The 17,715-nt window shown below is 44.1% G+C and overlaps 1 protein-coding gene across 1 annotated transcript in view; it reads left to right on the top strand.

The window, feature by feature from the left end:
* The first annotated feature begins 339 nt into the window (after positions 1 to 339).
* Positions 340 to 17,715, top strand: part of LOC115124199 (netrin-G1-like) — a 210,467-nt gene continuing 193,091 nt past the window's right edge. The window contains exon 1 of the mRNA XM_065013789.1: positions 340 to 1,610. Within this exon, the coding sequence (XP_064869861.1) occupies positions 1,359 to 1,610 (252 nt within the window). The 5' untranslated portion in view covers positions 340 to 1,358. The remainder of the gene's footprint in view (positions 1,611 to 17,715) is intronic.

The following is a 17,715-nucleotide window of genomic DNA, read 5'->3' as shown; positions in this document are numbered from 1 at the left end:
AGCACTGACTGTCAGATAACCTCCTCTCCCACAGAGCACTGTCTGTCAGATATCCTCCTCTCCTCCTCTCCCACAGAGCACTGACTGTCAGATAACCTCCTCTCCCACAGAGCACTGACTGTCAGATAACCTCCTCTCCCACAGAGCACTGTCTGTCAGATATCCTCCTCTCCTCCTCTCCCACAGAGCACTGTCTGTCAGATATCCTCCTCTCCCACAGAGCACTGACTGTCAGATAACCTCCTCTCCCACAGAGCACTGTCTGTCAGATAGCCTCCTCTCCTCCTCTCCCACAGAGCACTGACTGTCAGATAATCTCCTCTTCTTCTCTCCCACAGAGCACTGACTGACCACAGTGACAACAATGATTGACAACACCCCAACCTGAGACCATAAAAACTGATTGGTTGATGAAGATACAGCCAACAGGTTGGCTCCACCCCTCCACACCGTCCCCGACCCATCGTTGAACTCTTCAAAAACATTTAACAACAATCAACACTTCTGAACAACGTTACCTTCTGACACACTCTCAACCTTTAACCAGAAAAACAACAGCCTGGTCGCACAGCAGTGACTGTAGCTTCTCCCTGGTCGCACAGCAGTGACTGTAGCTTCTCCCTGGTCACACAGCAGTGACTGTAGCTTCTCCCTGGTCACACAGCAGTGACTGTAGCTTCTCCCTGGTCACACAGCAGTGACTGTAGCTTCTCCCTGGTCACACAGCAGTGACTGTAGCTTCTCCCTGGTCACACAGCAGTGACTGTAGCTTCTCCCTGGTCACACAGCAGTGACTGTAGCTTCTCCCTGGTCACACAGCAGTGACTGTAGCTTCTCCCTGGTCACACAGCAGTGACTGTAGCTTCTCTCTGGTCACACAGCAGTGACTGTAGCTTCTCCCTGGTCGCACAGCAGTGACTGTAGCTTCTCCCTGGTCACACAGCAGTGACTGTAGCTTCTCCCTGGTCCCACAAAGACCAGTAAACGAAGAGGAATAACTGTAGTCTGAAGCTGCTCACACACAGTAACATGGAGCCACCACTTCCCACCTTTTGAAGTTGGGAACCGTCTTTCCAAAGTACTTTCTGTCCATCTTCTCTCTGGTCATCTTCTCTCTGTCCGTCTTCTCTCTGTCCATCTTCTCTCTGGCCATCTCCTCTTTGTGTCCATCTTCTCTCTGTCCATCTTCTTTCAGTCCATCTCCTCTTTGTGTCCATCTTCTCTCTGTCCATCTCCTCTTTGTGTCCATCTTCTCTCTGTCCATCTTCTTTCAGTCTATCTCCTCTTTGTGTGAGTACAAAGGGACAGTAAAAACCAGCCACTTTGTCACGATAGGACGGACAAAAGAGAAACCTGCGATGCGTTGTCCGGAGATTTTGACACTGCAGGCGGTGTGTGTGTGTGTAAGTGTGTGTGTGGCCATGCAGCAATACCCAGCTGCTTGGTCCCACTATGACGTGTGTAAGAGTCGGATCTACACAGAGGAAGGGTTAACGTGGGACTACATGGCCTGTCAACCAGAAGCTACAGTCATGACCAAGTACCTGACCGTCAGCCTGGACCCGCCCAATATCACCTGTGGAGACCCACCTGAGACATACTGCACACTGGTGAGTACCGTGATGGTGAAAGATACACACACGCGCACACACAAACACACAAACTTGTATGGACACACTGGGGCGGTAGGTAGCCTAGTGGTTAGAGCGTTAGACTACTACCTGAAAGGTTGCAAGATCGAATCCCCGAGCTGACAAGGTTCAAATCTGTTGTTCTGCCCCTAAACAAGGCAGTTAACCCCACTGTTAACTAGGCCATCACTGTGATGAATGAGAAGGTAGGTTCCAACCCACGTACTGTGTTGAGTCTCTGACTGGACTTAGTGGACTGGACTAGGCAACAAGATGAATGGACTCGTACACCTACACAACGGGATGTAAGCATACACACATACTGCTGTGTGTATGTGTGTGTATGTGTGTGTGTGTGTGTATATGTGTGTGTGTGTGTGTGTGTGGAGGGGTGACAGTGAGATAGTGTTGTTCTTGGAATAGATCCCATTCTGCTCTTGTTGTTTGACGCCTGTATAGTAACAGTGAGCAGGAAGTTGCCCCGCTGTGTACGGTGATATCATGAGTAGATGGAGATCTTTGATTAGAATGAGGATCTGCACAGTCTGTCGTTAAAATAAAAGTGGCTCCTGAAAGCTCTTTTCCTTCTCAAACTCCAGATGGCACAGAGACATTTAGTAGCTCGGCAAGATGAAAGAGAGAGAAGAGCGTCGCCGAGTAGGAGGGTATGTGTGTGTGTGTGTGTGTGTGTGCGTGTGTGTGCATGTAAGATATTCTGTTTTTATCTGTTGACATGCTTAGCGGGCACACAGTCCTGACTGGTACTCCTGGCCTTAGTCTCAGAAGCCTCCCACAGTTACTATGGCAATGTGGAGAGCTTGTTCTGTAGATGAGCTCGTGTCAGCCAATCACAAGGCCCCGTGCTGCATGCTCGGGACAAAGGAACTAATTCCCTACCGCCAGACTTCCAGAATTTCATCATGACTAGATGGATAGGAGAGCAGACTTGGTCTCTGCACCTCTGTCCTTGTGTCACCGATACCATTATGTCTGGCTGTCTGTCTGTTTGAGGACAATGCTGGTGGCTCATTCAAGCAGCTTGCTGATCAGTTTATCAACACAGTTCTGAAAGTTTTTTTATAATACAGTAGTCATTACATGCAGTAACAACACAAGGTAACGTCGATCATGTTACCAAAAAACAACTCATTTTTCCTTCTTTTGTAATTCCACTGAGATACCTTTGTGATTCCTGTGTGATACCTCTGTGATTCATCTGTGATTCATGTGTGATACCTCTGTGATTCATCTGTGTGATACCTCTGTGATTCATCTGTGACTCTTGTGTGATACCTCTGTGATTCATCTGTGATTCATCTGTGATTCCTGTGTGATACCTCTGGGATTCATCTGTGACTCTTGTGTGATACCTCTGTGATTCATCTGTGATTCCTGTGTGATTCATCTGTGATTCATCTGTGATACCTCTGTGATTCATCTGTGATTCATCTGTGTGATACCTCTGTGATTCATCTGTGTGATACCTCTGTGATTCATCTGTGTGATACATCTGTGATTCCTGTGTGATTCATCTGTGATTCCTGTGTGATTCATCTGTGATTCCTCTGTGATTCATCTGTGATGCCTGTGTGATACATCTGTAATTGATCTGTGATTCCTGTGTGATTCATCTGTGATTCCTGTGTGATTCATCTGGGATTTCTGTGTGATTCCTCTGTGATTCCTCTGTGATTCCTCTGATTCCTCTCTGATTCCTCTGTGATTCCCTTGTGATTTTCAGCGTCCCTTTGCTTCCAGTTTAATCCTGATCCTTACTTTCCCATTTATTGGTTGGAGAACTACTTCTGCCAAAGATACAATGTGCCACATAGGAGTTTGAGGTAGTGTGTGGAACAGTACAGGACAGAGACAGATACACAGGACAGGAGAGAGACAGATACACAGGACAGAGACAGGACAGATGGACAGGACAGAGACAGAACAGAAGGACAGGACAGGACAGGACAGGTCATGACATTACAGGACAGAGACTGATACACAGGACAGGACAGGACAGAGACTGATACACAGGACAGGACAGGACAGGTCATGACATTACAGGACAGATACAAAGGACATGACAGTACAGGGCAGGAGAGACACACAGAACAGAACAGGACAAGTTAGGAAAGGGAGATAGTACAGGACAGAGAGACAGGACAAAACAGAGAGACAGGACAGAGAGACAGGACAGAACAGGGCAGGAAGACAGGACAAAACAGAGATACAGGAAGAGACAGGACAGGCCAGTACAGGACAGGAAATAGAGACAGGACAGGACAGAGACAGGACAGAGACAGGAGGGCAGGGAAGTACAGAACAGTACAGGACAGACAGGACAGAGAGACAGGAGAGGACAGAGATCAGACAGGACAGGAAAGTACAGGAGAACAGGACAGTACAGGACAGATAGACAGGACAGGAGGACAGGACAGTAGAGTACAGAACAAAGAGACAGGACAGTACTGGACAGAGAGACAGGATAGTACAGTACAGGAGAACAGGACAGTATGGGACAGATAGACAGGACAGAGTGACAGGACAGGACAGTAGAGTACAGAACAAAGAGACAGGACAGAGAGACAGGACAGTACTGGACAGAGAGACAGGATAGTACAGTACAGGAGAACAGGACGCGACAGTACAATAGGACAGGTTAGGACAAAGAGACAGGACAGAACAGGACAGGAGGACAGGACAGTACAGTACAGGACAGGATAGGACAGAGAGACAGGGGAGAGAGAGACAGCACAGAACAGGACAGGAAAACAGGAATACAAGCCAGAGAGACAGGACCAGACCGAGAGACAGAACAGGACATAGAGACAGGATATGACACGACAGACAGACAGGACCAGACAGAGAGACAGGAAATGACAGGACCAGACAGAGAGACAGGACCAGACAGAGAGACAGAACAGGACATAGAGACAGGATATGACAGGACAGACAGACAGGACCAGACAGAGAGACAGGACCAGACAGAGAGACAGAACAGGACATAGAGACAGGATATGACAGGACAGAGAGACAGGACCAGACAGAGAGACAGGACCAGACAGAGAGACAGGAAATGACAGGACAGAGAGATAGGAAAGGACAATTCAGGACAGAGACACACGGCATATCAGGACAGAGAGAGAGAGATTGAACAGGACAGGAGAGGAGAGGACAGGAGATGACAGGTGAGAACAGGAGAGGACAGGAGAGGACAGGAGAGGAGAGGACAGGAGAGGAGCGTCCGGGAGTTAGCCCTGCTGTTATTATTAGACACCCTGTTGTTATTATTAGACACCCTGCTGTTGTTATTAGACACCCTGTTGTTATTATTAGACACCCTGTTGTTGTTATTAGACACCCTGTTGTTGTTATTAGACACCCTGTTGTTATTATTAGACACCCTGTTGTTGTTATTAGACACCCTGTTGTTATTAGACACCCTGTTGTTGTTATTAGACACCCTGTTGTTATTATTAGACACCCTGTTGTTGTTATTAGACACCCTGTTGTTATTATTAGACACCCTGTTGTTGTTATTAGACACCCTGTTGTTGTTATTAGACACCCTGTTGTTGTTATTAGACACCCTGTTGTTATTATTAGACACCCTGTTGTTGTTATTAGACACCCTGATGTTATTAGACACCCTGTTGTTGTTATTAGACACCCTGTTGTTATTATTAGACACCCTGTTGTTGTTATTAGACACCCTGTTGTTGTTATTAGACACCCTGTTGTTATTATTAGACACCCTGTTGTTGTTATTAGACACCCTGTTGTTGTTATTAGACACCCTGTTGTTGTTATTAGACACCCTGTTGTTATTATTAGACACCCTGTTGTTGTTATTAGACACCCTGTTGTTGTTATTAGACACCCTGTTGTTATTAGACACCCTGTTGTTATTATTAGACACCCTGTTGTTGTTATTAGACACCCTGTTGTTGTTATTAGACACCCTGTTGTTGTTATTAGACACCCTGTTGTTATTATTAGACACCCTGTTGTTGTTATTAGACACCCTGTTGTTGTTATTAGACACCCTGTTGTTATTATTAGACACCCTGTTGTTGTTATTAGACACCCTGTTGTTGTTATTAGACACCCTGTTGTTGTTATTAGACACCCTGTTGTTGTTATTAGACACCCTGTTGTTATTATTAGACACCCTGTTGTTATTATACACCCTGTTATTATTATTAGACACCCTGTTGTTGTTATTAGACACCCTGGTGTTATTAGACACCCTGTTGTTGTTATTAGACACCCTGTTGTTGTTATTAGACACCCTGTTGTTGTTATTAGACACCCTGTTGTTATTATTAGACACCCTGTTGTTATTATTAGACACCCTGTTGTTGTTATTAGACACCCTGTTGTTGTTATTAGACACCCTGTTGTTATTAGACACCCTGTTGTTATTAGACACCCTGTTGTTGTTATTAGACACCCTGTTGTTGTTATTAGACACCCTGTTGTTATTATTAGACACCCTGTTGTTGTTATTAGACACCCTGTTGTTATTAGACACCCTGCTGTTATTTTTAGACACCCTGTTGTTATTATTAGACACCCTGTTATTATTAGACACCCTGCTTTGGAAGGAGGATGTGTAAAAACATCGAGCTCTTTCCTGTGGGGTTGTGTGCTGTAGTGTTAGATACTCTCTCTGTGTGGATCTGAGGTAATGAATATTCACACAGAAGATGAATAAAGCTTGTCTACCATAGTAGATCGTCGCTTTAGCCAAGGTACATTCCATTTAGAGAAAATTACATTATTTCCATATTGTGTAACAAACAAGACAGACATATAAAGGATCCATTGTATATTGGATTGTTTCTCCATTGAATTCCTCAAGTGTATTTGTTCGTTACATATTAAATGAAAATAGGTTCACGTTTCACATTAGTTGGCAAAGACTTTACATTTTAAGTTCCCTTATTACTATGTAACTAAACAGTAATAACGGCAATAGTTAGAGGTATTACTATAACTAAACAGTAATAACTACAGTAGTTAGAGGTATTACTATAACTAAACAGTAATAACTACAGTAGTTAGAGGTATTACTATGTAAATAAACAGTAATAACTACAGTAGTTAGAGGTATTACTATGTAACTAAACAGTAATAACTACAGTAGTTAGAGGTATTACTATGTAACTAAACAGTAATAACGGCAATAGTTAGAGGTATTACTATAACTAAACAGTAATAACTACAGTAGTTAGAGGTATTACTATGTAAATAAACAGTAATAACTACAGTAGTTAGAGGTATTACTATGTAAATAAACAGTAATAACGACAATAGTTAGAGGTATTACTATAACTAAACAGTAATAACTACAGTAGTTAGAGGTATTACTATGTAAATAAACAGTAATAACTGTAGTAATAACATAGTAGTTACCATGGTATTACTATGTAAACACATAGTAGTAGGGTTGTAGGGCTATCAGTTATTACACAATTGGAACATGGACTGTGTAATTGAAGGTTTTTCCACATGTGTAATTACTGATGTTGATACACATTTTCTTGTTCCGCTATGTAAATAATATTTTGTAATTACACGTTTGAAAATCACCTGTGAATTACCGTGTTAATAACTTGACCAGAAATGAAAGACCAGAAAGGTGTCACTACTATCGAATCCACATGTAATACAATGTTGATTAATTCCCTAGAACTTAGTAACAATTGTTGCTCGGCAACCCGTCATTAACTACCAGTTAATGTTTTCTTTGTTTATTTGCATGCTATGACCTCAAAGGCTATACCGAATCAAGTGTAATGTAAACAGTTATGTACAGTGCATTCTGAAAGTATTCAGACCCTTTGACGTTTTACAGGTTACAGCCTTATTCTAATACTGATTTAATTGTTTTTCCCCCCCTTATCTACACACAATCCCCAATAATGACAACAACAACAAAAGAACATCCCCACAGCATGATGTTGCCACCACCATGCTTCACCGTAAGGATGGTGCCAGGTTTCTTCCAGACGTGACGCTTGGCATTCAGGCCTGATTGGTGAAGTACTGCAGAGATGGTTCTCCTTTAACCTCTAGCGACGAGCAATCCCGTATCCGGGAGCGTAATTATAGCCTCAAGCGCATTACCATAACGCAACGTTTCCTATTCATGAAAATCGCAAATGAAATGAAATAAATATATTCAAACACAAGCTTAGCCTTTGGTTAACAACACTGTCATCTCAGATTGTCAAAATATGCTTTTCAACCAAAGCTACACAAGCATTTGTGTAAGAGTATTGATAGCCTAGCATAGCATTAAGCCTAGCATTCAGCAGGCAACATTTTCATAAAAACAAGAAAAGCATTCAAATAAAATCATTTACCTTTGAAGAACTTCGGATGATTTCAATGACGAGACTCTCAGTTAGATAGAAAATGTTCATTTTTTCCAAAAATATTATTTGTGTTGGCAAAATAGCTCTGTTTTGTTCATCACGTTTGGCTAAGAAAAAGACCGGAAAATGCAGTCATTACAACGCCAAACTTTTTTCCAAATTAGCTCCATAATAATCAACAGAAACATGGCAAACGTTGTTTAGAATAAATCCTCAAGGTGTTTTTCACATAACAATTCGATAATATATTAGTCGTGACAGTTGGTTTCTCATCAGAAGCAAACGGAAAAATACTGCAGCTGGAGATTACGCAATAATTGCAACGGAGGACACCAAGCGACCACCTGGTAGATGTAGTCTCTTATGGTCAATCTTCCAATGATATGCCTACAAATACGTCACAATGCTGTCGACACCTTGGGGAAGCGACAGAAAGCCTAAGCTCATTCGTGGCCCATTCACAGCCATATAAGGAGTCATTGGCATGAGGCGGTTTCAAAAAATGTGGCACTTCCTGATTGGATTTTTATCTGGGTTTCGCCTGTAACATCAGTTCTGTGACACTCACAGACAATATCTTTGCAGTTTTGGAAACGTCAGTGTTTTCTTTCCAAAGCTGTCAATTATATGCATAGTCGAGCATCTTTTCGTGACAAAATATCTTGTTTAACCTCTTGCTTCTACTCGGGACGCTTGCGTCCCAACTAGAGCTCTGGAAATGCAAATGCGCTACGCTAAATGCTAATAGTATTAGTTAAAACTCAAAAGTTCATTAAAATACACATGCAGGGTATCGAATTAAAGCTACACTCGTTGTGAATCCAGGCAACAAGTCAGATTTTTAAAATGCTTTTCGGCGAAAGCATGAGAAGCTATTATCTGATAGCATGCAAAACCCCAAAAGACCCACAGGGGACGTAAACAAAATAATTAGCATTTCGGCGTTACACAAACCGCACAATAAAATAGAAAACATTCATTATATTTCACCATCTTCTTTGTTGGCACTCCTAGATGTCCCATAAACACTATTTGGGTCTTTATTTCGATTAAATCGGTCCATATAAAGCCTAGATATCGTTATATGTAGACTGTGTGATAAACGAAAAAAACATTGTTTCAAAACGTAACGTCATTTTTTAAAATTCAAAAAGTCGACGATAAACTTTCACAAAACACTTCGAAATACGTTTGTAATGCAACTTTAGGTATTAGTAAACGTTAATAAGCGATAAAATTCATCAGGAGGCGATGTAAAGATCATTAGCTGTCCGTCTGGAAAAATGTCCGGCTAGAAACTCAACGAAAATATCCGGTCCTAGACCGGAGGAGATACGGTGTCCTGCATGTGTTTGACCAAGAAAAAACTTGAAGGGAAATGACAAGACTCTAGACACCGTGTGGAAGCTGTAGGTACTGCAACCTCAGTCAATTAATTGTGGTTCACCTTTATCAATGGGTTCAAGTAGCGCATGGATATATTTTCCCATTTTCAGTGATCAGTTTTTCCTGTGCTTTTCGATGTAAATGCCGTTCTGGTAAAGCCACAGCAGTGATTTAACCAGTTTTTTAAACGTCTGAGTGTTTTCTATCCACACAGACTAAGCAAATGAGCAAATGCATATACTATATTCCTGGCATGAGTAGCAGGGCGCTGAAATGTTGCGCGATTTTTAACAGAATGTTCAAAAAAGTAGAGGGTGGACTTAAGAGGTTAAAACGGGAACGTTTTTCATCCAAAAATTAAAATAGCGCCCCTTATATCCAAGAAGTTAACCTCTCTGGGGTAGGCGGGACGCTTGCGTCCCACATGGTCAATAGGCAGTGTCATGACATTGGCCTCTTTGGGTATAGCAAGGCCCATCCCCCTCTCCCTGCCTCCCCCTTTCCTCCTTCAACTAGGTTGCTGTGGTCAGAGAGATGTCGTAAATTCCTGAGGATCTCCTCATGGACACACAGTATAGAGAGAGTAGATTTTCATGGAGAACAAAGGAATTCCTTCCACCTCACAGAACTTGAGTTACAGACAAATTTCATGTTCCGGAGAAAGTATACAAGATCGGTGAAGAATCCAGCTACGAACTGGTCCGTCACAACTTGGGGAAGCTCATGGGAGGCGGTGTGGCCACATTACCATAACGCTGTTTATATAATAGCCTCAGATATGAGGTCTACATCTAATTGTTGTATAAGATGAATGAGTGAGTATGATACTGTTTGTATAATTGTGTAATATGATTTTGGACTGTTTAATGAAGAAAAATACAATTCCCTTTTGATTTGAACTACATTAGAGGACCGCCCCTGAGCCCAGTTAGGGTCAGGCCTCCTGGGACAGCCTTTTTCGGCCATTCCGAATGAAACCCCACTCGGGTTTTCGATCAGTAGACCGAGTTTACCTCAATTACGAGATGGCTAAAGGTTGAAGACCATGTTTCTCTCAATCACGGGAGTACAAAGGTTGTAGACCATTGCTGAATCTTTTAACCATACCACGTGATTAAACTCTTAGACTATCGATACCGACAGAATAAGAACAAGTCTTTGATATTAATTACTAGTCTGCAGCTAGGAATTCAGTATCAATGAACGCGAAGAACGACAACCGCCGAAACATCCATTCTATGTCACTCTGAACAATCCCCTCTATCCACAACCGAGAGAGAGAGGGAGAGAGACAGAGAATTCTTCAAAAGAAACAAACTTTTCCCCAGCGATCAAGACGACACACTGAGCGTAAATAATCTATTGATTGCAATTGTTCCCAAATGAGTGAGCGTTCACGGGTAAAGGATTAGCATTTCAATTGTTATAATTATCACTCTGTCGACCCCCACTTCGCCTTTTGTCTAACTTGTTGCTCCTACCCTCTACTTTTTTGAACATTTTGTTAAAAATCGCGCAACATTTCAGCGCCCTGCTACTCATGCCAGGAATATAGTACGTTCATATGGTTAGAATGTGTGGATAGAAAACACTCGGACGTTTTTCAAACTGGTTAAATCACGACTGTGGCTATAACATAACGTGCGTTACATCGGAAAGCGCAGGAAAACCTGATCACAGAAAATGGAAATAAATATCCTTGCGCCACTTCTAGCAATTGTTCACAGTGAGCCGAATTAGATAAGACCGAGGATTCAACTCCCACAGCATCCCCATGTTGTCTAGAGTCTTGTGAATTGAATCATCTTTGATTCTTGGTTGAACCGAATCAGGGGAACCACTTACCTCCAGTCTCCGCCCAGATCATTTGGAAGAGCTCTCTCGTGAAATTTTTTCCAAGACGACAGCTAATGATTTTTACATCGCCTCCTGATGATTTTTATCGCTTATTAACGTTTACTAATACCTAAAGTAGCATTACAAACGTATTTCGAAGTGTTTTGTGAAAGTTTATCGTCTACTTTTTGAATTTAAAAAATGACGTTACGTTGTGAAATCGCTGTTTTTTTCGTTTATCACACAGTCTACATATAACGATATCTTGGCTTTATATGGCCCGATTTAATCGAAATAAAGACCCAATAGTGTTTATGGGACATCTAGGAGTGCCAACAAAGAAGATGGTGAAAGGTAATGAGTGTTTTCTATTTTATTGTGCGGTTTGTGTAACGCCGAAATGCTAATTATTTTGTTTACGTCCCCTGCTGTGCTTTTGTGTTGTAGTGTATTGGTGCATGCTATCAGATAATAGCTTCTCATGCTGTCGCCGAAAAGCATTTTAAAAATCTGACTTGTTGCCTGGATTCACAACGAGTGTAGCTTTAATTCGATACCCTGCATGTGTATTTTAATGAACGTTTGAGTTTTAACTAATACTATTAGCATTTAGCGTAGCACATTTGCATTTCCAGAGCTCTAGTTGGGACGCAAGCGTCCCGAGTAGAGGGAAGAGGCTAACAAGCCGCCATGCCGTGTTAGCCCACTAGGGCACATGAAAATGCAAGCTGATGAGCTCGTTTGCTCTTTTCCAATATATATCGAGGGCCTTATTCTGGTAACATGATCGCGGATGCTTGGCTGCCTTCTGACAAATACGAATTCTCTCACTCTTGTGTCCATAATAATCTCAACATGTACATTTACATTTACATTTAAGTCATTTAGCAGACGCTCTTATCCAGAGCGACTTACAAATTGGTGCATTCACCTTATGACATCCAGTGGAACAGCCACTTTACAATAGTGCATCTAAATCTTTTAAGGGGGGGAGGGTGAGAAGGATTACTTTATCCTATCCTAGCTATTCCTTAAAGAGGTGGGGTTTCTCAGGTGTCTCCGGAAGGTGGTGATTGACTCCGCTGTCCTGGCGTCGTGAGGGAGTTTGTTCCACCATTGGGGGGCCAGAGCAGCGAACAGTTTTGACTGGGATGAGCGGGAACTGTACTTCCTCAGTGGTAGGGAGGCGAGCAGGCCAGAGGTGGATGAACGCAGTGCCCTTGTTTGGGTGTAGGGCCTGATCAGAGCCTGGAGGTACTGAGGTGCCGTTCCCCTCACAGCTCCGTAGGCAAGCACCATGGTCTTGTAGCGGATGCGAGCTTCAACTGGAAGCCAGTGGAGAGAGCGGAGGAGCGGGGTGACGTGAGAGAACTTGGGAAGGTTGAACACCAGACGGGCTGCGGCGTTCTGGATGAGTTGTAGGGGTTTAATGGCACAGGCAGGGAGCCCAGCCAACAGCGAGTTGCAGTAATCCAGACGGGAGATGACAAGTGCCTGGATTAGGACCTGCGCCGCTTCCTGTGTGAGGCAGGGTCGTACTCTGCGGATGTTGTAGAGCATGAACCTACAGGAACGGGCCACCGCCTTGATGTTAGTTGAGAACGACAGGGTGTTGTCCAGGATCACGCCAAGGTTCTTAGCGCTCTGGGAGGAGGACACAATGGAGTTGTCAACCGTGATGGCGAGATCATGGAACGGGCAGTTCTTCCCCGGGAGGAAGAGCAGCTCCGTCTTGCCGAGGTTCAGCTTGAGGTGGTGATCCGTCATCCACACTGATATGTCTGCCAGACATGCAGAGATGCGATTCGCCACCTGGTCATCAGAAGGGGGAAAGGAGAAGATTAATTGTGTGTCGTCTGCATAGCAATGATAGGAGAGACCATGTGAGGTTATGACAGGGCCAAGTGACTTGGTGTATAGCGAGAATAGGAGAGGGCCTAGAACAGAGCCCTGCGGGGACACCAGTGGTAAGAGCACGTGGTGAGGAGACAGATTCTCGCCACGCCACCTGGTAGGAGCGACCTGTCAGGTAGGACGCAATCCAAGCGTGGGCCGCGCCGGAGACGCCCAACTCGGAGAGGGTGGAGAGGAGGATCTGATGGTTCACAGTATCGAAGGCAGCCGATAGGTCTAGAAGGATGAGAGCAGAGGAGAGAGAGTTAGCTTTAGCAGTGCGGAGCGCCTCCGTGATACAGAGAAGAGCAGTCTCAGTTGAATGACTAGTCTTGAAACCTGACTGATTTGGATCAAGAAGGTCATTCTGAGAGAGATAGCGGGAGAGCTGGCCAAGGACGGCACGTTCAAGAGTTTTGGAGAGAAAAGAAAGAAGGGATACTGGTCTGTAGTTGTTGACATCGGAGGGATCGAGTGTAGGTTTTTCAGAAGGGTGCAACTCTCGCTCTCTTGAAGACGGAAGGGACATAGCCAGCGGTCAGGGATGAGTTGATGAGCGAGGTGAGGTAAGGGAGAAGGTCTCCGGAAATGGTCTGGAGAAGAGAGGAGGGGATAGGGTCAAGCGGGCAGGTTGTTGGGCGGCCGGCCGTCACAAGACGCGAGATTTCATCTGGAGAGAGAGGGGAGAAAGAGGTCAGAGCACAGGGTAGGGCAGTGTGAGCAGAACCAGCGGTGTCGTTTGACTTAGCAAACGAGGATCGGATGTCGTCGACCTTCTTTTCAAAATGGTTGACGAAGTCATCTGCAGAGAGGGAGGAGGGGGAGGGGGAGGAGGATTCAGGAGGGAGGAGAAGGTGGCAAAGAGCTTCCTAGGGTTAGAGGCAGATGCTTGGAATTTAGAGTGGTAGAAAGTGGCTTTAGCAGCAGAGACAGAAGAGGAAAATGTAGAGAGGAGGGAGTGAAAGGATGCCAGGTCCGCAGGGAGGCGAGTTTTCCTCCATTTCCGCTCGGCTGCCCGGAGCCCTGTTCTGTGAGCTCGCAATGAGTCGTCGAGCCACGGAGCGGGGGGGAGGACCGAGCCGGCCTGGAGGATAGGGGACATAGAGAGTCAAAGGATGCAGAAAGGGAGGAGAGGAGGGTTGAGGAGGCAGAATCAGGAGATAGGTTGGAGAAGGTTTGAGCAGAGGGAAGAGATGATAGGATGGAAGAGGAGAGAGTAGCGGGGGAGAGAGAGCGAAGGTTGGGACGGCGCGATACCATCCGAGTAGGGGCAGTGTGGGAAGTGTTGGATGAGAGCGAGAGGGAAAAGGATACAAGGTAGTGGTCGGAGACTTGGAGGGGAATTGCAATGAGGTTAGTGGAAGAACAGCATCTAGTAAAGATGAGGTCGAGCGTATTGCCTGCCTTGTGAGTAGGGGGGGAAGGTGAGAGGGTGAGGTCAAAAGGGGAGAGAGGTGGAAAGAAGGAGGCAGAGAGGAATGAGTCAAAGGTAGACGTGGGGAGGTTAAAGTCGCCCAGAACTGTGAGAGGTGAGCCGTCCTCAGGAAAGGAGCTTATCAAGGCATCAAGCTCATTGATGAACTCTCCGAGGGAACCTGGAGGGCGATAAATGATAAGGATGTTAAGCTTGAAAGGGCTGGTAACTGTGACAGCATGGAATTCAAAGGAGGCGATAGACAGATGGGTAAGAGGAGAAAGAGAGAATGACCACTTGGGAGAGATGAGGATCCCGGTGCCACCACCCCGCTGACCAGAAGCTCTCGGGGTGTGCGAGAACACGTGGGCGGACGAAGAGAGAGCAGTAGGAGTAGCAGTGTTATCTGTGGTGATCCATGTTTCCGTCAGTGCCAAGAAGTCGAGGGACTGGAGGGAGGCATAGGCTGAGATGAACTCTGCCTTGTTGGCCGCAGATCGGCAGTTCCAGAGGCTACCGGAGACCTGGAACTCCACGTGGGTCGTGCGCGCTGGGACCACCAGATTAGGGTGGCCGCGGCCACGCGGTGTGGAGCGTTTGTATGGTCTGTGCAGAGAGGAGAGAACAGGGATAGACAGACACATAGTTGACAGGCTACAGAAGAGGCTACACTAATGCAAAGGAGATTGGAATGACAAGTGGACTACACGTCTCGAATGTTCAGAAAGTTAAGCTTACGTAGCAAGAATCTTATTGACTAAAATTATTAAAATGATACAGTACTGCTGAAGTAGGCTAGCTGGCAGTGGCTGCGTTGTTGACTTTGTAGGCTAGCTGGCAGTGGCTGCGTTGTTGACACTACACTAATCAAGTCGTTCCGTTGAGTGTAATAGTTTATACAGTGCTGCTATTCGGTGGCTAGCTGGCTAGCTAGCAGTGTTGATTACGATACGTTGCGTTAAAAGAACGACAATAGCTGGCTAGCTAACCTAGAAAATCGCTCTAGACTACACAATTATCTTTGATACAAAGACGGCTATGTAGCTAGCTATGTAGCTAGCTACGATCAAACAAATCAAACCGTTGTACTGTAATGAAATTAAATGAAAATGTGATACTACCTGTGGAGCGAAGCGGAATGCGACCGGGTTGTTGAGTGCGGAAGTTCTATTCGGTAGATGTTGGCTAGCTGTTGGCTAGCTAGCAGTGTCTCCTACGTTAAGGACGACAAATAGCTGGCTAGCTAACCTCGGTAAATTAAGATAATCACTCTAAGACTACACACTCTAAACTACACAATTATCTTGGATACGAAGACAGCAAAGACAACTATGTAGCTAGCTAACACTACACTAATCAAGTCGTTCAGTTGAGTGAAATAGTTTCTACAGTGCTGCTATTCGGTAGACGGTGGACGTTTGCTAGCTGGCTAGCTGCTGGGCAGATAGCAGTGTAGACTACGTTAGGACGACGAAATGCGATAATTACGCAATTATCTTTGATACAAAGACGGCTATGTAGCTAGCTAAGAAGAAATTGCTAAGATTAGACAAATCAAACCGTTGTACTATAATGAAATGTAATGAAAATGTAATGAAAACACCTGCGGACCGAAGTGCGGATGCGACCGCTCGCTCCAACCCGGAAGTAGTATATGTAGGCCATACATGCATTCTAGACAACAGCACGCCGATATCCATGCGCTGTTGGCTAGAACGCAGGTGCCTTTAATAAATCCTTTTTTGACTAGGGGGCAGTATTTTCATTTTTGGAAAAATAATGTTCCCGTAGTAAACAGGATATTTTGTCAGGACAAGATGCTAGAGTATGCAGATAATTGACAGTTTAGGATGGAAAACGCTCTAAAGTTTCCAAAACTGTAAAAATATTGTTTGTGAGTATAACAGAACTGATATTGCAGGCGAAAGCCTGAGAAAAATCCAATCCGGAAGTGACTCATCTTTTGAAAGCTCTGCATTCCAATGCATCCCTATTGAGCAGTGAATGAGCTATCAACCAGATTACTTTTTCTCCGTATTCCCGAAGGTGTCTACAGCATTGTGACGTCAACATTTATGTTGAAGAATACCCGTAAGCGGCTACATTGCGCAAGTGGTCACCTGATGGCTCTCAGAGTGATTCTCATGTAAAATACAGAGGTAGCCATTATTCCAATCGGTCCTACTGAAAAACCAATTGTCCCAGTGGATATATTATCGAATAGATATTTGAAAAATACCTTGAGGATAGATTATAAACAACGTTTGCCATGTTTCTGTCGATATTATGGAGCTAATTTGGAATATTTTTCTGAGTTTTCATGACTGCAATTTCTGGGCGATTTCTCAGCCAAACGTGAAGAACAAACGAAGCTATTTCGCCTAAAAAAAATAATATTTTGGGAAAAAAGGAACATTGGCTATCTAACTGGGAGTCTCGTGAGTGAAAACATCTGAAGCTCAAAGGTAAACGATTTAATTTGATTGCTTTTCTGATTTCCGTGACCAAGTTACCTGCTGCTAGCTGGACAAAATGCTATGCTAGGCTATCGATAAACTTACACAAATGCTTGTCTAGCTTTGGCTGTAAATCATATTTTGAAAATCTGAGATGACAGGGTGACATTTATGTCCGTTGTGTTATGCTAATTAGTGTCAGTCGATGATTACGCTCCCGGACCCGGGATGGGGAGTCACTAGAGGTTTTTTAACAGAGTGGGCACACTCGCTATATTACGCACTTTTTTGGGGGGTGAGAAAACCATCAGTAGAGTTGAAAATGCGATGGAAACCTTTGTTATTCGGTACGTGGTAATTTAACCTTGATCTACGTCAATAACCTTTTATCTGTCTGGAAACACATCTCTGGTGTATTTTAATGCAGATTTTAGAATATTCACGTGAAAAATCTCTCGCCGATTGGATGTGAACCTAGCTTGTGACAAGGTGTGCCTTGTTCAATTGTTGTTACCGTTGTTACCGTTGTTACCGTTGTTACCGGCCGGCCTATTTATCAACCCTGGTATTACATGTGGATTGGATTGCGGCACAGTGTAGTTACACGTAACAATGTAACATTGTGAGTCGAGTAATTAACATGCTAATTCACAGGTGATTTTCAAAGTGTGTAATTACAAAACATTAGGTGCATAAGCGGAACTTGAAAATGTGTAATA

This window comes from Oncorhynchus nerka, linkage group LG9b (assembly GCF_034236695.1).
Source record: "Oncorhynchus nerka isolate Pitt River linkage group LG9b, Oner_Uvic_2.0, whole genome shotgun sequence".
NCBI lineage: Eukaryota > Metazoa > Chordata > Actinopteri > Salmoniformes > Salmonidae > Oncorhynchus > Oncorhynchus nerka.
Note: the sequence above shows the minus strand (reverse complement) of the source record. Positions and strands in the feature narration are given on the sequence as shown.